A 26,656-nucleotide genomic window follows, 5' to 3' on the forward strand; every position below is an offset into this window, starting at 1 on the left:
ATCTATGGTGTAGATTTGACTTAAGCTACATATCACTATAAATACTGTTGTTCCAGCATAAATGCACATGTGTAAGAACTTCTACTGGCAAAGCTACGTGAATAAAAAAAGCTGACCATGGAGTGACATGGTACACAAATATCACTTTCAAGTTAGCTATACAAAAGACATTGACAGGTTTTGAGTGGAGAGTTCAGACATCCAGAAAATACAGTAGCATCTGGTGTGTAGAGTAGTAGGAACAAAGCTTTTCAGAATAAATCTGAAAAAGGGAGAAAGGCCAGGGTCTGTGAAATGTAACAAGTGATAGATGCACAACTGAGCCAACAAGGCTTTTCACTAAATAACACCACTAGCACGGGTTTGAAGTTATTTTTTCCCCCCAGGGAAGAGCAAACACAATTGTGAATATGTAGACTGAGACACATGCAAACACATAAATTCAAAGGTTTATGAAGATACAAGATACATCTAGCATTTGGGAAGGAAAATCCATTAAAGCTTCATACCCAAACTGCAATGAAGAAATTTCAGACCAACTGTTGGGGAAAAAACAAAGACCAACGCAAAAAAAAAACCCCAGAAATGGAGTTGTTATTCAAAAACCCGTCACGCTTGCTGTGTTTGCCAAGGTGATAGGTACTGCTGTCGAAGGAAAACTGGAAATTTACTGCTGCAGCCCACTGAAGACAAAACCATGAAGACAGACCTGTAGACAAGTGCCTAGAAACTGTATTTTAACAATGTTCTTCCATCACATAGCAGGAGCAGCATGTAGATTCAGAGTGGAGATTAAAATTGGGGTGCAGGATTCAGACTTCCACCCTTCTCTCTCCTAAGAACATTCAATCATCTTAGTCCAAACATTCCTTATTCGTAGTCCTGTTTCCAAAGGAGATCATCTGCAAATGTCCACCTACCTGTCCCACTGATAATACCTTCTGAACCCCTTGGCCAATTTAAACCAATTTGACAAAGGCTCAGAGAAGAGCATGTTTCATGAAAACAAGAGGCTGGATAGAACAAGAGAGAGAAACTGTCTCCTTATAGCAACCTCTTACAGCAAGGAGTTTCTTGACTAAGAGAACAAACTCAGTGTTAGCTCGTTTGTTACACACCTGATGACTCACGCAGGAGGGAAATGAAAATGCACCCCTCGTCTTAAAAAAAATCCATAGAAATGTGATGCAACATTACATTGTGGGTTAAATGACTTTGAGTACAAATTTAGCACTGCTAAAAGAACCTGATAAAACTTAGCAATATGATCTCATATTGTACTTTGAATCTGTTTCTAGCATCTTGTTCAAAGCCCTAAGCCTCTGTCTCTTGTATGGTGGTCACATTCAACATTAATTCCACCTGCATCTAGAAATAAGGCAAAACAGGGAAAAGATCGTTAGGAAACACCGTGATTGAACACCACTGGCAGAACCTGAAGCATGCAGTTTGCTCCCATTCAGCTGCCTTTATTGGGAACTTATAAACGCACTGACGACAGTTTCTTTTAAGTACTTAGTGAAATGAGACACTAACTTCTCAACAGAGCACATAATAACATCGCCTCCTAAGAAGAGTCATTTTCTTTTTGATATATCTGTGCGTATATCATAACAAGGTAGCACATACAATTTGTGAGTTTCCAAAACTCATCAGTATGGCCATATTTTCTCTTCCCTTGAGCTACAATTCATGAAAATCCCAGGGTATGAACACTGTGTCTCATGCAGCAATCAAGGCCAAAGGCAAGAGATTCACTTCAGCAAAAGTACAAGAAGCATCCTACATTGGTCAAAGAATGAATTAACAGCATATATATACTATTCGTTATATATAATGGAGCAAGTTTTGAAATGATCACTCGGTTCCCATTCTGTTCTTATTAAGATTATCTCAGTGATATCACCACAATCTTGACTGGTCTAAAAGTTGGTTAAAAGTTTTCAGGATATGGCATTGTAGATGATGAAAACCATACTAGAGGAAGATAAACCTTTAATCCAACATATTTAGCTAGATGGACAGTGTTATGTGTTGGGCAAGACCTTTCTTCCTGACCCTTACTGCTCATAATCAACTTATATTTCTCTGCTAAGAGCAATCCTGGATGAGCTCTCAACCACGGCACACACTGCACACCCAATGAGCATGAAATGGGAGATTCATCAATAGGACTAAACAGTTAAAACTTCAAACCCTCCTCACTAATTTTTGTCTTACTACGACAATATATCTAATGGTCTTTCTCAGAGTTACAAACATACAGCCTTTTCTTTCGTATCACAATTATGAGAAAGAGTAAGAGAAACTCATCAGTTTTCATTTACACTCCGTCTAACTATGAATACACCAAACAAAACTCCTGTAAGATCACACTTTCCTAAAGTAACTAAAGACATGTCTTAAAATTTGTTTTGTTTCAAAGTAAATAAGTAAAAGCCACACTTTCCTATTTACTAGACCTGTTCCCTGTAGTCAGACATGTACCTGCTCACTTTATTAATTATCACCTTTTTAGACATTTTGTCTTTATTTAGCACGGTGGAGCCTACACAGCTCCCAGAGTGGGAGCTGGATTCTGTTCTGGCTCAAACACCATGAGCAGAGCAGTTAACCAAATTCTGATTACAGTCTTTCCTGCTGGCAGCATTTGAGCCAGCAGAGCTGTTTGACTCTCAGATCCCATGCTGAGTTTGCAGCTGGCAATCATGAAGAACTCCACCTTTCTATTTATTAATTGAGAAGATTGGATAGAGACACCACTGAGAAACCGCAGTCATGGAACCCCACCAAGATCCTGTTAGGGTCACTTCCAGACCAGAGCCACAAAACACGTCAAAGCAAATGTTTACATTTTGCTCTATAAAATACAGTGGGGAAAGCAGTGGGAGGGATGTAGCAGGCCAAAAAAGAGATGACATCTTGTGTAAATATCTCCCTCCAACCCCTCAGTTCCTAACCTTGCAGGATTCCAAAGTCCACAACTTCTTTTAGCACACCAGCTGCTTCTCCTTCAGAAATGGTGACAGCAGGCAGTGTGAAAATGACATGACTTGGAGACAAACCAGTTTTATTTAAAAACAACACTTATATATATTACACACAATATTCCAAGTTAAAAGAACATTATCGAGAATGCTAAGTCAAACACTCAAAAGTTCAGAAATTCCAGAAATAGAATTGCCCATGTGGTCTTAATTTGAATCCCTCGTGCTACCCAGTGTGCTACTGCCTTTAATTACATGATCAAATATTATTTTTTCCACAGGACCCTTGCCTCATTCAGTCTGTAGGGTGGATGATTCTCAGTTAATGAGCAGCTATTCAGTATTTGTTTTCTTCTTGTTGTTTGGTGTGTAGCCCACTTCTGATGGCTTGTCTCCACAGGGGTTTACTCAGAAACAGTTGAACAACTCTCTGACTGAATGCTTTATTACAGAACAAGGTCATTTCATCTCTGCTTAGTTTAACCTACTTTCCTTTACCATACTCAAATCCTACTCTGAGAGCAGACAATTAATTTATTCATGGCTTTTCTAGGGTTCACATTACTAAGACATTCTTGATGAATTTATTGTCCCAGCACTTTCATTTTATCTCCACTGGCTGGTGAAAAAAATGACTAGAAAGTTTCTGTGCTGTAAAAGTATTCATTAATTCGGGATATCCAATTTAGAGAATGAAAGCATGCTTTTTGTAGAGTGCTTAGCATTATATGGTGCTTTAAATGTTGAAAACTCAGTTCCAGCTGCAGCTCTAAGTATATAGCTTTTTGCAGATCAGATATCACCTCAAACTGAGTATCCAGAAAATGAAGAACATTCAGTTAATGAATACTTCAAAAAGGTTTCATTCTAAGCAACTTGTCTTTAGGATCTCAGTAGTAAAGGCAGAAACTAATTCAAGTTTTCCAAGGCCGCATTTAACTGTGCTAGCAATGATACCTACCAATGTGGTTATCAAGGGAATAAGCAGTGCAAAAGCACACAGACCCATGGACCCGAAGGATCCAGGTGTCAGGCTAGAAAGAAGAACCAGTGTCAGCCATACTCTTCTCTACTGAGAACCTTCTCCTTTTTCTTGCACTTTCAAGTGTTGTTTGGTATATACTTCCAAACTTCTCCTACCAGTGAAACTGTGTTTCAAAAGCCAAACGTTTTCATGACATACCCTAAGTTTATCCCTATATTGACATGCTTTGTGTGGACCAGTGTGAGAAGGTGATGAGACTCTTTGTCAATGGGTTTCATTGGGGTTAGCTGGCAGGAAAGTATTGGCAGGGGGTCTTTGCTTCTGTTCCAGCTTGTGGAGGGGCATGCTTTCAGAGCTGACAATCTATTTCCCTCAGATCGGACCCCTTCTTCTCCATCACTGCTGAAATCTCTCTGTTCCAGTCCTGTCTTCATTTCTGGTTCTTCATCCTAGTTTCCCATTTTCCTCACTGGACAGTATCAGTGTCCACACTCCTTTTTGTAGTCTCAGAAGATTCACCCCTGTATCTGCTTCCCTTCCGGATCCCCCCCATCAGTTCCTCCCCTAAATGTTCTTCTCCTGAATTCCCTAAATATGCCCCTCCACTAAAGCACAGCTTAACCACATTCCTTGAATGTACTCGCTCCCCAACCCAGTCACCCTCTACATATTCCTTAACCAAATGCAGTGTTTCTTTCCTCCCACTCCCAGTCTCCTTGCTGAGTCAGTCCCAGGCTATCCTCACCTCAGGTCCAAGTATAACCCAGCCTGCAAAAACCCAGAGTAACAATTCATAAAAGACCTCTTCTGACCCAGGCCACAACATGGTCTGTGAAGATGGAATCTGCAGGTACTTGGCTATATGGGTAAGGTGTCCGCAAGGGCTAACACAGTTTCCATAGCTTGTATTGTGCTTGCACTTACAATTTGGTGAAACTTGGGTAAAATTTAATACAGAGGAAAACAACTGATCATGGTGACAAATGTCACCACTCCATCAGCTTTCAGTTCTATGCTTCAGGAACAGAAGCACTAACACTTTAGAAGGAAAGGGCCAACAAAAACTGAGACAGACATAGCTGGCAGACATTTGGCAAATCTGTAAGTAACTGGAAATAGAACATAAGCGAAAAGCACAAGGAATCCTCAGGAACAGAGGAGGTGACCAGCTAACTGCCCAGGTGATATGAGGTCTTGCACTCAAACTGATGACATTTTTTGTTTGTCTGTCTGTCTCCAGGCATCAGTGTACAGAACCATACTGCTTCTGATAAATATGAGGAAAACAGCAGGGTACAATGAGGGATACACAGCAGCCCATGGTATGGCAGGTAAGAATAGCTGCCACTGACTTACTGGAAATGACAGTTAAGTGAGAAGAGGGGATATACAGATCCCTTGGCATCTGTATAGAAGAGAGAGCAGAGAAGGATGCCCAGGGAAGGATGCCCAGGGAAGCGGAAAACATGGATCTTCTGGTGGTAAGGAAGGAGGTTGCAGACTGTCTCTGAAGTATGAGGAGAGAGAATGGACTCAGAAGGTGGCACACAGATTACTGTGGGTAGAAGCATCTAGCAGGAACAGCTAGATGAGTCTTCAAAAGCAATGATACATGTTACTCCAGAATACAAACACACCTCTGTAGAAGTGTAAGGGAACTAAGGTGGTTTCAGCCATCTTTGCACTCTCTAAAATCTGGACTCTCCTGCAGGCTGGCTGCAGCCAGCACTACCACTAAAGCATGGTGTGCCCATCAGCATGCAGTACCTTCCACTGGAGAGCATCCCAGTGATTCAGCAAGCTTCTCCTCTGTAGAGTAAGCAAAAATGTTAACCCCACTTCATGTCCTAATATATTGTTGTGATGGTAGAAGCAAGATAAAAAGATGGAAAACTGGAATTCATAACAAGTTGACCAGAACTCCCTTTTCCTATTGTCCCATCCCAGAAAGCAACGCTCCGCAGAAGAGCCCAGCTGCTGTCCTTCCTGGCTGGCCTCCTGGGCAATCTCTGCAGGAAGGCAGGCAGCTCTTGCAGTTAGTTCCCTTATCAAAAGAAAATGATAGAGACGGTTAACCTTAGCTCTGCCAACTGTTGAACACAGCCTTGTCATGCTCTGAAAGCATCTGCATTTCCATATTAAAAGCAAATCAGAACTGGGAAGAAAGAATCGCAGATACAAAACACATGAGGTTATGTATAGTCCATGGAAGTCCATTTATAAGAGAACCCATCTATTTCATGCATGGGAGTTATTGTCCAGAGGCATGATTGGTGTTTAAATTTAACTGGCACTCTACATGAGGCAAGAGAGGCAACAAAAGAAAATCCAAGAAATGACGAGGTTGGCGCTGGCAGACGTCTATTCTGGGATTGCTCTGGGTCATTTCTAAGAATACGTCAGCTTCTTTAATAGTTCTGACCTTTGCAAAACAGTGGTGTAAAACACGGTGTACCTATCCTACATGCATTAGAATGTTCTTACTATATTTCAAATTTCCAGAACATTCATTATTTGACTCAAGCTGTTTCTAGGAGATTTTTGATCCTGCATTGACTCTCTAGACACCAGCACTAGGAATAGAAATTTATGTATACACAGAAGGAGTTAACCTTAGCGGAAAAGTCTAGATTTACATTGCTGTTGCTGGACCAGAATTTGTTTCTCACCTTACAAATGTGCAACATAATGCGGTAAGGCCAGTGCAGAACTGTCTTATGGTAAGAAAACAAAAATCACTACATAAGATCAGATACGTTGACTATGTAGCCCAATATGCTGATATTTGTCAGTTCCAAATGCTTTTAGAAATGCTTTTACACTTACAGGGGGAAAACAATAGAGGAAACCTGCCCAAAAGAGGATTTCTTCCTTACGTCTGCCAAGTAGTATCTGTCTTACAACTAGAGGCCATGATAAAAATGAACTGCCTGTAATTGTGGATGCTCTCATTCCCACAAGAACATTGACACCTCTACTGAATCCTTTAAGGCTTTCGACCTTAGTGGAAGTTTGTAGCAACGGACTCTCCGGGAGAATAATGTGCTGCGTAAGAAAGTATTTCCTTCCATTAATATTATCTGTAATCCTTTTGATTTCACTGAATTTCTCCTTACTCTTAAAAATGGCATTGATTAATTAGAAATTTCCAATTTACATCCTCCATTTTATTTATTTTGTATACTCTATCATACTCCCTCTTGCTTGCTTCCTTTCTGGAATAAAGAATTTGGAGACTGTCAGTCTTCTTTGGGAATCATTTCATAGATATTCATGTACAATATTAGTGGAACAGTCTGATAACTCCAACCAAGAATGCCTTTGAAATTTCAAAACTCATTCCACATTTTATGATCAGGCTACATTCGATTAAAATTAGTGATACTGATAGATGTAGTAATAGTGCTCGGGTAAGTCATTTTTACATTGTGTGCTCATCCAGGAATAGACTGTTAACTGATTTTTTGATTAAGTACATTTTATCTCGCCTAATAAAATCAAACTTTCTCGGTAGGATTGAAGAGAAGAAGGGTAGTACACAAGCACTGAAACTTTTTACATAACGTGTTTTCATTTCATTATATTTGGTAATAAATCTTGGCTCTTCCCTGCAGTCAATATTTACAACTTTATCAAATGAAGAGGAATTTGATGGCCTGCTTTTGATGAGAAACTTTGCTTTTAATAATTCATTTTTCAATGCTTGCCTCCTCACTTTTGGATTCCATTAGCTTCTAAATATGCAAAGCCAGAAAGAGATTCCTTTCTCACTGTACCAACATAAAATGGTGACCCATTATATCTAGCGGACTTGTTGTTTCAGCTTCTTCATAATGAGACAGCACCTTGACAATACAGGCATTGAAGGCAGAATAGGAGAAAACATTAGCTTGAGAGCATTTTCTTTGTATCTTGTACCTACAGTATAGTGGTGTGTGATGTGATTTAATTTCCCAGTGCTTACAATTTAAATTTCTAGGAGAAAGGACAATCTGCAAGTGCAAAAAATTACTAATGATAACATTTAAAATAGAAGCAGCAATGGAAATGTCAACAACCTGACTGAGACATCAGAGATTTTTGCAAGGATGAATAAGGAACGTTTCACTGCAGACTAGGAGAGAAGCTTTGGGTCATTTTTCAAGGCTTGGAGAATTTCTCAAGCAGTTTCAAATGTTCATTCTTCTCCAATCCCTTCAATTACTGTCAGAACTTACTGTGGTCTTTCTAATGGCTTCCATGAGCTTTGAATAGTATTTGTTGTCATGAGACCATAAGCACAAAGATACTTTGGTCTAAGTCCTGTTGAAATCAGTGGGAGTTGAGCATTTATATGTCACTGTTGATCTGGATCTGTGGGCTTAAGCATGATACAAAGTTTTTATTGAACCACTGATTTTCTGGAAAAGACAGGTTTTCTGGAGGAGATAGGGCTATAACATATAAATATCGTTCATGTAGTTGGTCAATAGTCCTCTGACATAGCCATAACCTTCAAATTGGCTGATCTAGTCCCTGACCAGTTACAAGCCATGAAATAGAGAAGATTTAGGAAGTGGCAGATCTGATAGTATGAGAAACTTCAGTTTATTAGTCTTACTGGATTAAGATCAAGTGTTTGGGAAAAAAAAAGATTCAGTGTAGCATAAAAATAAATTAGAGCATTTTCAAACATTCCTTCAGAGGAAATGTGGCTTATTTATGAGTTCACAGGCAAAAATGCAGCGGAAAGTTATATATGTATAAAAATGGAGGAAAAACTACTCTTTCACTAATACAAACTGGTAGGAATTTGTATTGCCACAACTGACTAAAACAACCAAATATATAAATACAGATAGATAGGTAGGTAGGTAGAGATAGACATATCCTTCCCAGCTGAAATAAGAGTCGAGTAAGAAACTACATATAAAAAGAAATATAAAGAGAAGTTTTATGGAATGGATAAGACAGAAACCTTCAGTCAGTAAGGACAAATTAACTTGGGGATGAAAAAGTAAATAAGGACTAAACAGATCTTTTACAGTCTTTTTTAGTCTTGTTATCTTACTTTTCATTGCTAGCTGGCAATAAAGAGAAATTCTTAAAAAATAAAACCAAAGAAAACATCTCAAACTACACATACAGAGGAATGGATGACACCTCTGTGGAAAATTAGGCCTCTGCACACTTGAAATAAAAATTATACATGGGGCAAATCCTCCAGCTAATAAAAAACAGGTTCTCTACAAGACCAGTTCAGAGATGCTACCTCGTTTTCAAAGCTCAAGCACAAGGACAGGTTCTAGCTGTCTTTTCAGCATGTCTGTATTGTAGTGGAGATGTAAAGTGCTTTTTTGCTACTCCATTGATTTGTCCTATAAAAGAAGGAATTGCAATTGCAATTCTTCTCTCCTCAAGTTTAAGTGGCTGCACTCCCCTTCACTCCTTTAAGAGACCCACAGTAAGCAGGGAGCCTGGAGCAGGCGCGGGTTCGCCCTTTGCACCCCAGGCCTGGAGGGTTGAGAGCAAGGACTGTAAGTTACACCCACAAATAATGCAGCAGAGAACTGCATTGCATACCGAAGTATTTAGAGTTGCATATTTTCATCTACACTGAGGTGAAGGTTGCTTTTCCTGATGTGATGTAACTCAGCACCATTTCTAATCCCAAGCCCCTTATATGCTCAGTTGAAGCCTCCATTAAGAAGATGCCAGGAATTAACATTTTGACTGTTTCAGCTTTTAAATGCCAAAGCCGGTTAATTTTTTTGCAAGCTGAAAGAAGGATAGTTACTCTGTAGGCAGGTGCAACTTGGGTGACCAGCTGAGTCATTTTGGGGCATATAGCAGACAAAATCTCCTGTAGACAATTTTATACTAATTGGACACATCAGACCTCTTGTCTTTATTGTGCATCCATCTGATTTCCCCTTTGTCTGAATCATGGTTTTAGAACGGAGCTTCTTTTGTACAAAATGCTTCTGTAAACACAGGAATAAGATATTGCCTGCTTTTCAAAGTTAATTTCTTCTAAAAAGTGTGGACATGAGGAAGGTGGCAGAGGGTGGGCTGTGACTTAAAAGCAGATGGAAGTACAGAAGAACAGTTGCTTAGCACCTAAAAAAGTCAGGCCCACTTCTTCACAAGATATATATGTACTTAGGTACCCATATTTAGGCACCCATATTCGAGTTTTGGCCTCTAACTAACCTAAATCCATCCCAGGCTTTTTGAATGTAGTTGATGATTAAATAAACAAAGATCTTAGAAGTCGTAAGAACCACGCTGCTGTCCTGGTCGTAATCACTTCTGCACTCACAGTCAGCTTTTGTTCTACCGACGCTCCTATTGGGAGCTTTGCCATCCATTAACGAATGAAACACAGGGATCAGAAAAAGGCACCGTAGAAACTTAATTCTAAGATGATTTTTCAGTCAGCGGGACAATAAGAGATCAGCCAGCAGCCTTCTTGCCTTTGTCTGAGTAAGAGATGAAAATTAAAGATTGCAGTCAGAGACCATTGTTCAACCTAGATTATTTTATGTGGCCGTGAGTATGTTTTGGAACGGGTCTATAGGATCTATTTATCCAGGACTGAATCAATGCAGTGAAGCAGGATACAGGGAGACAGACCAAGCATTTGAGATACTACCCCCCCACCCCCATAGTAATCCTAGATTGACAGCCAAGAAGAATGTGCTCAAAATCACTCGGAAGCTGAAAACGTTTATTTTACATTCTACTCTATTTCTTACTCAATTAGGAAAACTCACCTGATAAAAAGAGCAAGAGATTACCCTGCTTAATGACACAGATAAGGGAGGAAAACAGACGCTTTTAATTCCCATAAGCATCTCCTGTCTTTGTCTCAGCCTGCTTTTTATGCCTGGATTATGCTAACACTATTAATCTTTGTGTCTGTGACTAACTCCTAGGCTTTTATGTTAGTGACCTGATTCTGCACTAACATGCTCCTCCCAGTTTGGTGAAGCTCCCCATGTGATCCATTCTTCCCCCTAAATAAAGTTGAAAAATTTGGCTGGGATCAGAGAGTGCTGCTGAGGTAGCTGGTGTGTGCAGCTATTCCACCCTCCCCAAGTCTGCAGCACGAATAACGCGCCTGTTCAGCACTATCTGCCTCTCGGTTGTGAAGACCAAGGGGGACGAGAGCGGGCACTTAACAGGGTGTCGGGCTACCTCCACGATGGGGCTTCGCCGTGGGCTCTCAGCCTTGCCACCCCCGGGCAGCCTCCCCTTGTGAAAGTAGCCCGGCGGGCTGAGGAAGATGTGGCCGGAGAAGGTGAGTGCTGCATGGTTATGATGAATCCTTTGTGCGGAACCGGAGGCTCATTGGGAAGTGCTGGAGGGAGGCAGCGGCGGTGGCAATTAAAAAAAAAAACAAAGAAAAAAAATATGGAAAGCCGCCTTTCCTCCCCCTGCTATGCAAAGGGCAAACGGCGCGTGTGCCCCTTTCAGAGGGAGCCTACCTAACGAGTTGGATTCCTGGCGAAGTGCTGCCGGCGCGGGGTGGAGAGGCTGGCAGGGAAAAGCCCGAGCAGGGGGAGCCGCCTGCGGAAGCCGCGCCGCGGAGCCGTACCGCCGAGCGCGCCTGTCACCGCACCGCACCGCACCGCACCGGGCGCCGCGGCAGCCGGACCGGGGCTCCCTGTGTGCTTCCCGGCCCCGCAGCAGCGGCCGCGACCACCCGGCGCCTTCCCGTACCCAGAGCCACCGGGCGCCCGCTCTGCGCGGCACCAAGGTGCGCCAAGCGCCCACGCTGCCCGCCGGGCGCATCTTCGCCACCCCGCCACCCCTCACCCTTTCCCTTGTCTCCACGCTCATACGGCAAGCCTCCCCCTTCCAGCATCCACTCTGCTTGTCCCCCCGCAGAAGTAACACACCCCTCCCTGCCCTTCCCTCCACACACCTGCTCAGCAGGTCTCACCACGGCTACAGGAATCCCTCAGCCCTCATCCCGCAGCGGGGAGAAGGCAACGGGTCTGCCATACGCGCAGCGTTCCCTCGCGTGCACGGCTAACGCAACGCACAGGCGACATGCCACCCAACCCGCGGCTCTCTAACGTATTAATTGATCTGTAATGCATTGCACATAACTTCTTCCTTTCTTTTTGGAACGCAATTAAGTTAAAAGGATAGCCAACCCTCACTGCTAGGCGCAATGCCTAAGGGAAGTCCCTCTCTCACACCAGCACGCTAGTGCTTGGGTTTGGTACAGAGACCAGCCTACTGCACGCAAGTTCTTCCTATGCCAAAGACAAAGTACTTCTGCGTTAAGACTGAGAGAGAGGAGAAGAGGGCAGTGGGGAGGCAGGAGGCTTACTACTTGCTTACTCAAGCTAGACCCAGACTGTCCCCAATCCATGTTGCAGGGAAATAAATACGATCTTATTCCAGAAATGTAAAGGCACAAAGTAGCTGCATCTAAAATTACCTTCATGACTCCCCCTCTATGTCCCCTGATTCCTCCCACCCTCTAACTTAATTTTCTTGCACGATTTCAAAGGTGAAATTCCCTGAGTACTGACTGTATTGTAGTCCTAGGCTGGAACTATTCATTGGGAACAAGCACACTGGCTGGAAGGAGAAGAGTTTTCTTTTTAAATGAGTTGGATGAACACCTGAATATTCAAACAATCTTTTTGCTCTTGGGAAAGTTAAAAAAAAAAAAAAAGTTATCCCTGCAGGATTTTCAGTCTGGGCAAATTTTAGATCCAAGAGAAAGGCTGCAAAGCATCCTATCCATAATTACATCCCTCACTAGCAGTAGGGAAGGGGAAAAAAGGAAAGGAGGGATTTTAAAAAGGGAGAGGGATAAGAATAGAGATCTCACTTGTTTCCTTTTCACAACTAATTAGTCCTGAACCAAAACATTCCCTCATCTACAAAGAAAATGAGAATTCAATGAAAAGGACACCGACTTTCTTAAGACCTTATTTTATGAAGATTCTGCTTCTTAGGTTTTTCTTTTGTTCATTTGAATTCAACTCCAAACAGCTTTCAGTTTTCATTTATCCTGTAATTCAAAAGAATGATTAAAACAATCACTTGTATCTGGACTGGTAAGTACTTGTTCTGACTCCCAAAGAAATGTAATACGGAGCATTAGGACAAACTGATCTTAGATGGAGGCAAATGGAAAAGTCATTGAGTGATTTTGAGCATCAGTGGAGGCTAGGGAATTGTTTGCACTTCTCAGGAGCTGCATCTTCCCAGAAAAACATCTAAAACATAGACAAATGGAAAAGTTCATAGGCTGCCTCTGTAATCACAGCATGTAATTGCCCTTGATTTTGAAAGGGATGTGGGAAGAACTGTGTAGAATGTGGTGCAAAAGGAAAAGAATATGAACTAAATTAGCAAAAAGTCAACCATGAAAGACAATTTCCAAAGGGAAAAAAGGATCCAGCTTCCATGGGATACATTTTTTAGCTGATCATATGCGACTGTTTCTGTAGCAGGAAAAACAAACCCTGGCTTATCTGCAAGATCCAGCCTCTGAGAAAAGGAATATTGTGGGATGTGTTGAGAAAAGAAATCTCAACATAGTTTTTAAAATGCAGCAAAGCTTATTTCAAAGTGAACATCATTAACGAATAGGTCTGTTCAAATGTTTAGAGAATAACACTTTGATGTAGCACTGTTCTCCAAATTAAAAAGCAAAAAAAAAAAAAAAAACTTCCCCAAATATGAGCACATGAAAGGAGTACGACTTGATGTCTCTTCCTAACATGTTTTATTACAGCACGCATAAGCCTCAGTCAGCACATTTATTAGGAGCATTTAATATAGAATTTCAAAGCTACTGCAAAAATGTTATACGAAGAGTTCATTGATCAGGATGATCAACTCTCTTCACACCAAGATACAGACAAGAAGATTAAAACGCACATCACAGGTACATTTATCAAGCACTAATCTATAACATGATTTACTTGTAGCTTGTTCCTGGAAACAGGCGCCAGCAACTTGCATACATATTTGTACTGTGTACACACAAAAGATAACATTTGCCAAAACATGCAGTTACAAGAAGGCTGTATTCATGCCTAAGAAGCTGCTGGTGTTTATCAAATCACTCTTAACATGCCATGAGAAGTCACCTTAAAATCAATGGGATGAATATCAGTTTCAGAGAGAGCCTACAAAACAACAAATCTGTTGCTTCAATTGTCCTTACTTCAGGCATTACTTAATTTAAATTAAAACCTTAAAAAAAAACAGAAGTAGCTCCACATAGCTCCCCTACAAACTGAAAGCCCACAGAAATCATGTATTACATTTATGGTCCACACAAATCACAGACAGACATGCCCACTACTACTACTTAGTTCTGGAACATAAAAGCAAAATCTTCAACTCGCACCTGAAACAACAGAAGCTGCTTTCCTCAGCATCTCTCAATGCAGAAGGGGCATCAGGTTCTGCTCTAAAATTCCTTGCTGTTGTCATATTCAGTCTGTCCCTCAAAATTATCTGAGCCTACTGCAGTTTTTAAGAGAATCAGGATATTCCTGGTCCTATCCTGATTCAGGAAACCACGGGATATTGTTCCTTTCACGTAAACAAAATTGGACCTTTTGTTGATTTATACATATCTGATCAATGCTGGAACAAGCTACTACAAGTAATTCCAAAACTTGCAGTCTTTTCCTACTCTTGCATAAGAGAGGAGAAAACCTCAAAACAAAACCATTAGACAGCCTAGAAAACTCGTATCGTATTTCCAGAGTATAATGAAGACAGAACAGGCTGAACAACTGCTAAAAGCAGACTTTTCTGGTCCATTAGGATAAAAATAAGGTAAAGCATTCTGAGAGATTAAGATCTGAATTTTATAGACTTAACTAAAAGACTAATTGACTTGTTTAAATCTTCATTTAAGTTGCTTGTTATATGATTGGACATCATAGCAAGGATTATAGACAAATTAAGTTTCTAAGGTATGATTAAGTGTAAAAAATATAATATAGACCAGATGTTTTTATTTGAGGTTAACAATTAGGAAGGCAAAGGTAAAAACAAGTCATTTGATTTTAGGGCTTCTCAGATAAATCTGCCAAGTTTAACACCTACAAACCTGTTGACATTACAAAAATATTTGAGGGACACTGCCATTGTGTAATACCCAAATGTTTACTATTTAATACTTTCAAAGTACACACAGCCGACTGAGAAGGATGAAGCCTAGCTGGCTCTCAGCTGAAAGCTCATTAGCACTTTGCAATTTGGGAATCTTAAGATTCCCAAAAGTATTTTAAGCAGCCAAAGATTAAGACAGATCTGTCTGTAGCACGTACAGGCATTTTTGAAAATGGCTGTGTTGGTCCTATCTGCATCTTTGAAATACCCTTAAAATCTGGCTGTTCGGCCTTACACAAGTTTATAGAAGATACCATGAAAAACAGGTAGTGAGACTGACACACCTCACTATGTGCTTCTTGAATTCTTTTCTCTCTTCTCTCCTTTCCCCATTCCTTCCCCCTTTCCCTCCCTCCTCCTTGTCCCCGCTTTCTCTTGCTCTCACACCCACTCTGGCTTTCATCTGCAATTTTGTGAGCAAGTGTATTAGTAGATGTCTTACTACACTAGCTCTAGAGGAGGAGAAAAGAATCATTTACATATCAGGTTTACAACATGATAGCTACATTTCATACAGATGTCTACATCAAAAAGATGCAAATGTAGAAGAAGTAGGCACATTCTTCTCCAATTGCAACAAACATGGAAGAGGCATTTAAAAGGCATCAGGGAAATTTATAAGCAAGCTGAAGGCAGAAAGCAAGCCTGGAACTGTATTAAGAAGCCAATACATATTTAAGATGGTATCAATGCTAGAAGTAATTTTACATTTGATTTGAAAATGCAGTGTGTGTACAAGTCTGTGTGAATACATAAAAGAGACACGCACAAGCTAGATAGCAAGGATTCTCCTCCTACTGAAATCAAAGGGATTTTTGATATTGATTCACAAGGAGTAGGATTATAGTTTCAAGCCAGTGGTCTTTACTTTGAAAACATGGTTTTGTGTTCACTTGAAAGCAGTATCATACATATAATTTTCTTGCTCGCTGCTGCTTTATATGTTTCTGGCAACCATTCCTCCTCAATGGACAAAATCAGGAAGTCAAAGAAGGGAAGTGCGAGTTGACCTAAAGGCAGTGTACGTACAATGAACTCCAGATTAAAACAATAAAACTGCAGTACCTAACCTGTGATTTCTGGCCCTCATCCTTCCAATGAAGCTGGAGATTTCAGACATTCACAGAACTCAGTCCCTTCCTTTAACTGAAACAAAGAACCAGAAAACAGTGTTATCCTAGCAAAAAAAAAAAAGAAAAGAAAAGAAAAAGAAAAAAACAGGGCAACTAAAACTCTAGATAAGCCCAGTCCTTTACCCAGCATTTGTTTTTTTAAGGATTCAGTACAAGTCGTCATTATTCTTTTTAATACTAACCTTAATGTTATCATCACTAAGTCACAAAAATACAGTAGGCCAGTTTTGCTTGTAGTTTTTATAAAAAGGTAGGGGTCTCAATGAAGTCAAGGAGCTGTTCATTAACATTCTTACTTCTTTCCAGTAATTCAGCATTTGATCATATGCCAATAATCAATTAATCTCAATTAATCTGTTTTGAGACACTAATTCTTCTTACTGTACATTTTGGAGCTTTCTTTGTTCCTCTCATGTAAATTGTATCAAACTTTCTCTTCTTTTATACCCTCAAAACTCAGACAAAAACTCAAAAATCCATTTGTCTCTATTTTGCCGGAGTACTCTATTTAGAGGCACAGAGGTCAAACTTGGAGAAAAAAAAGAAAAGACAATGCCTGTCCTAAGGACATTATAAAACAAGGAGCAGATTTGGTCCCCAACAGCTTATACTAAGTTAAGCTTTCCTTCATGCATTAGCTTGCTAATACAGAAAGATGCCAAAATACGAGCCAGAGTAGCAAAACACATCTCTAGATGAGGACACGTCTTATGTGAATAGCCTGCTCTTATATAAGTACCAAACATTACAACAATTTCATAAAAAAGTTGAGAAATGTCTTGAGCTTCCCAATATATTAATATGCTTTCATGCAAAGTTTATTCTAACAAATCAGTATTTCCAGACCAAACATCACTCAAATTATTTTTGTAAATACCTGAACCATTCTGTCTAATATATTTATTAAAAGTTAATGGGAATTAAATGTGTGTATTCCTGAGATACTAGTTCACATGTTCATAATGCTCAGATAAAATACACTGAAGACTTATGACTCACACAAAAACAACCAAACAATGTAAGAATAATTTATTCTCTACTGTTTAAATTAAATTAGGGCATGGATATTGAAGGATGTTTTTGTTTTTTCTAATGGAAAGTTTCCTCCTGAGAATGGGTTGACATTGAGACTTCAGTAACTGAACTCTGACTCAACTTGAAAGGTATACTTTGTGTGTGCATGAGTGTGCAGTTAATACAACGATTAAAGATGATATGAAAAGACTTAGCTAAATTTAAGCATAAAGTCCAACTCTTTCTCAGAAACTAAAATATCAGTAGGACATTGCAGTGTGAGCTGATACAATGACTTTTTCCTTTACTGCTACTGTGGTCTCAGCAGTGCTGAGCAGAGGGGAATAATTCCCTCCCTCGACCTGCTAGATACGCGCTTTCTAATAAAGCCCAGGATGCCGCTGGCCTTCTTCACTGAAAGGATGCATTGCCAGCTTATGTTCAGCTTGTTGTCTGCCAGGAGCCACAGGTGCTTTTCTGCAAAGCTGCTTTCCAGCCAGTCAGCCCCCAGCCTATACTGATGCGTGAGGTTATTTCTCCTCAGGTGCAGGACTTTGTACTTCCCTTTGTTGAACTTCATGAGGTTCTTCTCTGTCCATCTCTCCAATGGTCCCTCTGAATGGCAGCACAACCATCTGGTGTATCAGCCACTTCCCTTTGTTGAACTTCATGAGGTTCTTCTCTGTCCATCTCTCCAATGGTCCCTCTGAATGGCAGCACAACCATCTGGTGTATCAGCCACTCCTCCCAATTTCATATTATCTGCAAAATTGCTGAGGGAGCACTCTGTCCCATCACCTAGGTCATTAACGAAGACGATAAACAGCTCTGACCACAGTATTGATCCCTGGGGTACTCCATTAGTAACTGGCCTCCAGCTAGACTTTGTGCTGCTGATCACAAGACTTTGAGCCCAGCAGTTCAGCCAGTTTTCAGTCCACCTCACTGTCCATTAATCTAGTCCATACTTCAGCAGTTGGTCTATGAGAATGTTAAAGGGAGATGGTGTCAAAAGCCTCACCAAAGTCAAGATAAACAACTTCCATTGCTCTTCCTTCATTCCCAGGCTAGTCATTTCATCACAGAAGGCTATCAGGTTGGTCAAGCGTATTTTCCCCCTCAGTAAATACATGGTGACTATCCCCAAATACCTTTTTGTCCTTAATATGTTTAGAAATGGTTTCCAGGAGGATTTGCTCCATCATCTTCCCAGGGTCTGAGGTGAGGCTGACTGTACTGTAGGTCCCCAGATCCTTCTTGCCCTTCTTGAAGACAGGAGTGACATTTGTTTACTTCCAGTCCTCAGGAACTTCTCCCAAACATCATGACCTTTCAAAAATTATCAAGAGTTGCCTTGCAAAGATATTGCCCAGCTCCCTCAGCTCTTGCAGGTGCTTCCCATCGGGTCCCACAGATTTGTGTATGTTCACTTTGTTTAAATATTCCCCAACTTGATCCTCCTGTACCAAGGGAAAATCTTCATTGCTCTAAGCTTTCCCACTTGTCTCAGGGACCTGGAATTGCTACAGGCAAATCTTACCAGTAAAGACCACACTGAAGAAGGCACTGAATGCCTTGACATATTCCAGGTCCTTTGTCACCAGGACTCGTGCCCCGTTCAGCAGCAGGCCCACGTTTTCCCTAGTCTTTCTTTCCTGATACTACTGTAAAAGTCTTTCTTGTTACCCTTTACATTCCTTTCTAGATTCTATTCCAGATGGTCTTTGGCTTTCTAACCCCACCCTGCATGCTTGGACAGGGTCTCTATATTCCTCCTGCGTCACCTGTCCATGCTTCCACCTCTTGTATGCTACCTTTTTATGTTTGAGTTTTTTCAGGAGCACCTCGTTCAGGCCTCCTGCCACCTTCGCTTGATTTCCTGCACATCAGGATGGACAATTCTTGAGTTTAGAGGACGTGATCCCTGAAAATCAACAGGTCTCCTGGACCTTTATTCTCTCCAGGACTGTCCTCCACGAGATTCTTCCAAGCAGGTCCCTGAACAGGCCCAAATCTGCTCTCCTGAAGCCCAGGGTTGTAATCTTGCTTTTTGCCTTGTTCCCTCCTCTCAGGATCCTGAACTCTACCACCTCGTGGTCACTGCAGCCAAGGCTGTCCCTGACCTTAATATCTCCAACCACTCTTCCTTGTCTGTAAGCAGGAGGTCCAGCAGAGCACCTCCCCTCATCAGCTCCTCAATCACCTGTGTCAGGAAATTACTATCAATGCACTCCAGAAACCTGAATTGCTTGTGCCCTGGTGTGTTGCCCTTCTAGCAGATATGGCATGGTTAAAGCCCCCATAAAGATCCGGGCCTGTGAACATGAGGCTCCCTCCTCTTGTCTGAGGAAGGCTTCAACTAATTCTTCTTGATCAGGTGGTCTGTAACAGACATCCACCACACCACCACCTATACTGATCTGCCCTCCAGTCCTACTCTATAAACTTTCAGCTGACTCTACACTCATCTCTAGGCAGAGCTCCATACATTCCCACTGCTCACTTACATAAAGGGTAACTCCTCCTCCTCGCCTTCTGGGTCTGTTCTTCCTAAGGACCTGTATCCATCCACAACGGCACAGTCACGTGAGGTATCCCACCACATCTCTGATTCCAGTGAGATCATAGCCCTGCAACAGCATGCAGACCTCTAACTCCTCCTGTTTGTTCCCCATGCTGTGTTCATCAAAGTACATGTATTTCAGATGGGCACCCAGTTGTCCTGATTTCACAGAAAAAGTATGAGATTCTCTCATGAAGCTGTCTTCTTGGCACTTGCTTATTTGTGTGCACACACTTGAGGCAACGCAGGTGCCAGCTGGCAACCTTGCCAACCCAGTCCACCAATTCCTCACTTGTTTGTGGCTCATCATCTCGCTCCCATGTAGTTCCTAGTTCAAAGCTCTCCTCACCAGGTTGACCAGCCTGCTGGCAAAGGTGCCTTTGTCCCACTTGATCAGGTGGATCCTGGCTCTCCCTAGTAGTCCTCAATCCTCAAAGAGGGTCCCATGGCAGTAAAAAACAAAACAAAACGAAACAAAAAACTGTTGCCTACACCCAGCTGTGTGACCAGTTGTTGATTTGCAGGATCCATCCATTCCTCTTCAAGCCCTTTCCCCTTACCCGTAGGATCAAGAAAAAAAACACATGGCACCCCATGCCCATGACCCTCACCCCCAGGGCCATGTAGTCACTCTTGATATGCTCCAGGTTTCCCTGGGCAGTATCGTTTGTGCCTACACAGAAGAGCAGTAGAGGGTAAGTATGAGGGCCGGACAAGCCTCAGTAGTCTCTACACATCTCCTGGATCTGAGTCCCCAGCAAGCAGAAAACCTCCCCAGACAGCAAGTCAGGTCAGCAGATGAGGGCCTCTGTCCTCCACAGGAGGGAGTCTCCCAATCCTGTCTCTCACTGCTTCCTCCTGGTGCTCCTGCATAATTCAGGCTCAGCTGGCTCTGATGCTTTGTCACACAGAGCTTCCTGCCTCTCATCTCCTACCAGGGCACCAAAGCTATTCTGTAGTTGCAGATCCGCAGGCAGAGCAGGAGCCTTTGTCCCACTGCCAGAAGTCACAAGCTTCAAGCCTTCACCATCATGGGAGTCTCCATTTCCCAGACAGATAAGCACAGACTCTGGCTGCCTCTCTTTCAGTACAGTTGGGGATTAAGGACCCTCTTGTATCTGCAGGGTCTTAGAGAAGATATGAGATATTAGACATAGAGACTATGACTGTTTTTCCATCATTGTTCAAATCAGATGACAATTTTGGAATAGCAAGTTATTGAGCTCAGACACAGTTTAGGCAGTGTGATTCTTCTGTGTTGGCTTGAAAGGACTCCCACCTCCCATCTCTTTTTGGTTCCTACATATATGATGGAAAGTGCAGCAATGGACTGAATGGATTGGAGAGCTTAGCTTTCCTTTCTTCTGGTTTTCTGTTCTACAACACACCATTATTGCAGAGTCTAAAGGCTTTGAATGTCAGTAGAGCCCTCTCTGGATGAAGAACATAGCAGTACCAGAAAACAGCAAGAAGCATGCTTTGCCCTTGCTTTTGAGCAAGGCAGACTATAAAAAGGTTGGCAGCACTACCATATTACCCATACTACTGAGCAGTTTGGTCAGTCATTCAGAAAGTCTGTGGCAGAGCCATGAACTGAACCCTCAGACATCCTGTTTTGTAGGGCAGGGATTTATCCATAAAAGCAGTCTCCCTCTTACTCCCTAAAATGCAGTTTCAGCACAAGCAATATCTTGGAGACTTAGATTTTAAAAGCATTCCTATTTTGTTTTCGAAAATATGCCCACCTGAACTGGTTGTGAAATGGAGTTACAAATAACCTCCACTTATCTTCTTGGAACAGTACTGTACAGTAGCTACAGTACAGTGCCTAATGATTTTATACCTTCCCCATAGGAATCTGATAGGTGTGGATACAAATGAGATGAGATACAGTTTCAGGCAAGTATGATAAGATCTGATTTTCCATCTTCCTCATAGGAATCTGATAGGTGTGGATACAGATGAGATGAGACACAGTTTCAGGCAACTATGATAAGATCTGATTTTCAGAAGTGCTGAGACATTCCACCCTCCTGGACTTTCACATGGGTGGCGGACACTTAGCCACTCCATAAGTCAGAAGGGCAGTTAGTTAACATAAAATATTTTTATTCCAGTTTCTTTTCTTAGGCTACTTGAGAAAGCTGCTGAAAACTCAGCTAAGGATTAAAAGATTCTATTGCTCATAACCTCCCAATATGCCCCCTGCTAGTAGTGCAACATGTTGACATCTATCAAAGATGTGGTGTGTTGCACTCGATCTATTCTTGTACGAAATAAACTTTCGACCAGCTTTATAAACACATTTTTGTCCTAAACTACAGTAAAATCTAGCTTTTTAAAGTTTAAAAATCAACATTTATTTTTGACTACGTGAACATATTGTTTCAAACTGGCAAGAACTGCTCATTTACATCCTTTTAACATCAACAGAATGCTAATCTAGAGTAAACAGTCTTTATTACAAACAAGAATGGTTTGGAAGTGCTGTTAATTAGTAAAAGAGACCCTCAATTCTCTGCTAGCCTGAGTGGGATGAACCACAGATTTCCATAAGAAGGATAAACTACAGTTGCATCCTATTAAACAGAGCATCTCAGAACAAGCGGCTATGCTGCAAGATCTCTGAAACCTAATTTTGGCCTCAAAGCATTTGGGAGTAGGGTGGAGGGGGTTTGGAGCAATCTGTTATTTGAAATAAATAGCTCTAAAAATGTTTAAAGCTCCTGAAATTAAAAAATCCTGGGGCCGAATCCTATTGTCCTGACTCTAAGCAGGAACCACCAAGAACAGCCCAGCCTTGTTCCTCACAACATCTAACTCCAAGATGACATCCGGGGGGCAGATGATGCAAACCCCTCCTCACGCCAGCTCTCCTCCTTCCCAGGACCAGCTCTTTTAACTTCAGCAGAACTGCTCAGACAAGCAAATCTTGCAGGATTTGTCACATGAAGCATATACAGAGCATATCAATACCAAATGACATAAATGTATTTGGAATTCTCTCAGAATTATAAAAGCATAAGTTTTTTATATTCTAAGGCTCACATGCCTTAAGGGAACCTCACCTCTTAAATAATCCTGTGTTATTTTTCACCTAGGTCATTTTTCCAGACTCCAGCTTTGCAAATCAGTGAGGACGTCTCCTAAACTCCAGCATAACAAGAACAAAAACCCCAAACCAAAATCTTCTCCAGACAAGCCAAGTCTGAGAGCAAGTATCAAAGAAGAGGGGAAAATAAAAACCCTTCATTAAAATGAGAGATCCTGTTTTGTAGCTGATTTTGTTAATGCCTATGATGTTAGCAAAACCAAACCTGCCCCTCGGTAAAAAATCTGCCTTTGATTTCACTCTCTTTTGGGAATACTTGAGGGAGGAAAAAACTCTCACTGAACAAATTCATAAGATATAAACTGCACTTATTGCAGTGCTCACTTTTGTTTTAAGCCTGAGGATGAGCCCTGCCACCACAATGTTCCTGGAAAATTGATTTCATTTTCTTCAATTATCTGCTCAAGAAAACAAAGAATCAAACCGGCAGTCAGCTAAGCAGCTTTTTCCCCTCTAGATAGAGAGGGCAACAGTACACACGAGTTTCTGGCTTACACGCTGTTTGGATATAGATGACCTGCATTGTAAACTTTGTGACACATCCTGTTATTCCTATGCTGCATGGCTTCATAAACGAACAAAGCTGCTGAGCCTCCTCTATGCCTGGAGCACCCAGGGAAACACTGTCTTATGAATGACACGGGTGACAAGGGAATCGCAGCTCTTGCTTCTTCCAAAGTTTTGACCGAGTGAGAACCACTACTGAATCCCAATGAGGCCCAAATTCAAAGAAGTTCCTGTACCCGCACTTTTGGCCTCAACAGAATATGAAAACTTTACTAAACTAAACACAACAAGAGACATGGAAACTAAGCAGCTAGAGGGGTCCCTCTCATCTACTATTGCACTGATAATAGTGCTGATTATTATTTTCTCTTTGATAATGACATCCCTACTAACCTACTGTTTTCACAAGTGGAAACTAAGAGGTAAAAAACTGCAGAAAGCACAAGAGGAGTATCAGAAAGACCATGAAAAGAGCATTTTTCAAAGCACGTCTGGACTTGTTTCATAAAAAATGGATCCAACATGGAACAGCCTTGCATTGCTGGAAAATGAAAATAATAAAAGAATGGCAACTATGAAATTCCCAAACAAATATATCTTGTTTTATCTCATTTATAAGAGGTGTTAGCAGTTTGGAGATTTCCTACAGCTTTATTATACATATATATTATATATATATATATATATATATATATTCAGTCTCATTTGTGCAAGGTAAAAAATCAACACAACCATGTATTTTTAATCTTTACTGTATTACTAGAACAGTAACCTAAAATCTGTTGCTCCAGCTCTTTCAAAAATCCACTGATCTGTGGAAGGCAAAGGGTCACATTTTGATGAGTGCAGACCAACACAGATGATGATAACCAATGGAGCTATGTTGTCTCGCACTAATCCAATTACCCGTCCGAAGATTTTGAAATGCAACTGGAGTCCTACGTAAATCAGATTCACAGAGTTTCAGCAAGTAGTAGCCTGACCCTGCAAGCCTTTAGCTGAAGAACTCATGTCTTCAGCAACAGCTCAATCATGCAGGATCAAGCTCTAAATTTGCTAACAGGTTGTAAGTCAATGCTTCTCTTGCATAAGGTTCAGTGCTGAGAGGTGCTAGTGGCATTCCCACTGTAAGTGGATTAAGGACATTCAACGACACAGAATGGGACCTAAGTTAAAGGGAAGAGCAAGCCTAATACACCTTTTTAACTTGGCTTGTAATTATTTTTAACCAACCATACAATGGTGTGTTTCTATTTTCATAGCCTGTATTATTATGTCATAGAAAAATGACAGCTCAATTGTGTGTAGCATATATACGTAATATTTTCTAACAAAGTGTTGGCTGCAATATTAATATAAGTAATTGTTTGAAAAGTAGAAAACATGTAAATTTACAAACAAAACCCTGCTCAAGTATATAGCTTGCTTGCAACTACCATTAAAGCTGTATGTATTTTTAAACAAGCTATAATACTGTGATGATGGTGTAAACTTACTTCTGTAGGCAAAAAAAATGTTCTATTTAAAAGTGTCAAGAAAATGAAGGATCTAAATGTTCTTAAAGTGCTATGAACTAAAAATATGAATTTTCGCAGAATATTCTAAAGGACTCTGTTACATGCTATAAATATATTTTACAACATATTTATGAATCATACACACTATTCTATGTGAGAACAAACAGTACTATTTTATTACAAAATAAATAAATAAGCTATGAATATCCATGCCCAAAAGCTGGATAATGGTTTTTCTAAGTTCCCCTGATCAACTCTATAGGCAATTTGAAAGATAAAGGACCTGCTACCTTACTGACAAAAGGGATACACTCCCCCCTCATTTCCCAGCCTGCCCCCATATAGATCATGTTGCTGTTTGTTCAGGCAAAGATCTCCAGAGTCACAGTTGTGCTGGAAAAAGGAACAGTTTGCCAGTTGAATACAAACAATGCAAATGTAGTGTTCATAAGATTAATACAGGTATTCACAAAATTTAAAGTTTTTTCTCTCTCTAAAAAAAAAGTTGCATTTAGAACAGCACCTCTGTTGCATGCAGTAACACTATGCACATAGTATAGCATCTAGGTTAGTTTTTATTGAGTGGAGACAAAACGTCATCTTTGAAAATCATACTGAGTAGTAAAAAAGTTACAATTTGTAGAATGCAAGTATATTTCAAAATGCTTTAAGAAATACATAGCCAGAAGCATTCCAGTATTGCTGGTACCTGCATATATGATTCAGAATCATTGCACTGAAATCAACAGTTCAGATTTGCACTGAAGAAGAACCTGGGCGCTGTCAGCTAACAGCTTCACAGGGGGGCACCATCCCTGCTTCCAGCAGGAAAACTGCATCCTCAGTGCCACTAGTTCAAAGCTTTTGTCAAGATCTCAGGAAGCATAAATGGGTTCAGCTCCACTTCTTGGAAGTTGATCAAATTGGCTGTAGTAAATTTTCTTTTTTTTTTTTTGGCCACAATAAAACTATGGTTGGGAAAGGGATTTATGAAAAGGCAGTGGCCCCAAGGGAGCCTCGAGCACCTCACTCTCCTAGTGAGGCTTCAGAGGAAAGATTCAAGATTGTTACAAGGATTACTGGACCAGGGAGAATTATGTACTTCACTGGTGTTTGGAAACTGGTTATCCAGACATGTTCATCTTTGTGCCCAGTTCATAACCAGGCAAGTTAATTGTGATAAAGCATCACTCTCATTCAAACACATGCTAGTAACCTATTCTGAATGAGATGGAAGTTTATCCTAGGGCAGAAAGAAACACAAATTCCAGCGTCATAACAGGTGGCTAGAAACAAGATTGAGTCTGGAAGCCAGGTTAACTGCTTCCATAGAGAAAGCCGGGGCAAGCGAAAGCAGAAATTATACTGCCACAGTCCATGGGAAACTGATTTTAATGGTAATTTGAGGAATATAATTTTCTCCAAACGGTCAATAATAAAGTATAACATCACCAAACCTGTTCTCAGTGTACATGTAATTTAAACAATGTATATATGAAAAACCCTTCTGTATTTGTGCAGAGCTCAGAGCAATAAACTCTAATACATCGCAAATCATTCAGAAGATTAAATAGTGACTATGTCTAGAATGAAAGCTAGAAAGGAAAAGCTCCAAAGTACTTTTAACAATAGGTGGATTAATTTGATTCAGTACTACAGTTGCTTACCATATGAATCACCCTTGATCCACCTTGCT

General features: G+C 40.9%; 2 protein-coding genes and 1 long non-coding RNA gene across 4 annotated transcripts in view; 1 reads left to right on the forward strand and 2 right to left on the reverse strand.

Annotated features, from left to right (window-relative positions):
- LOC112982762 (uncharacterized) overlaps nucleotides 1-16,227 on the reverse strand; it is an 89,491-nt gene extending 73,264 nt beyond the window's left edge. The window contains exon 1 of the mRNA XM_064518080.1: nucleotides 16,185-16,227. The gene's annotated coding sequence lies outside the window, so the exon portion shown is untranslated. The remainder of the gene's footprint in view (nucleotides 1-16,184) is intronic.
- On the forward strand, nucleotides 10,929-26,517 carry LOC112982820 (uncharacterized). The gene is made up of 2 exons (XR_003259066.2): nucleotides 10,929-11,254; nucleotides 22,926-26,517. It is a non-coding gene; the product is annotated as an uncharacterized LOC112982820 (long non-coding RNA).
- The window catches only part of C11H8orf48 (chromosome 11 C8orf48 homolog), a 32,661-nt gene continuing 19,733 nt past the window's right edge, over nucleotides 13,729-26,656 (reverse strand). For both annotated transcript variants that reach the window (XM_064518078.1, XM_064518079.1), the window contains exon 8: nucleotides 13,729-16,260. In XM_064518078.1, coding sequence (XP_064374148.1) covers nucleotides 16,244-16,260 — 17 coding nt within the window. In that variant the 3' untranslated portion in view covers nucleotides 13,729-16,243. The remainder of the gene's footprint in view (nucleotides 16,261-26,656) is intronic.

This window comes from Dromaius novaehollandiae, chromosome 11, assembly GCF_036370855.1.
Source record: "Dromaius novaehollandiae isolate bDroNov1 chromosome 11, bDroNov1.hap1, whole genome shotgun sequence".
Taxonomy (NCBI): Eukaryota; Metazoa; Chordata; class Aves; order Casuariiformes; family Dromaiidae; genus Dromaius; species Dromaius novaehollandiae.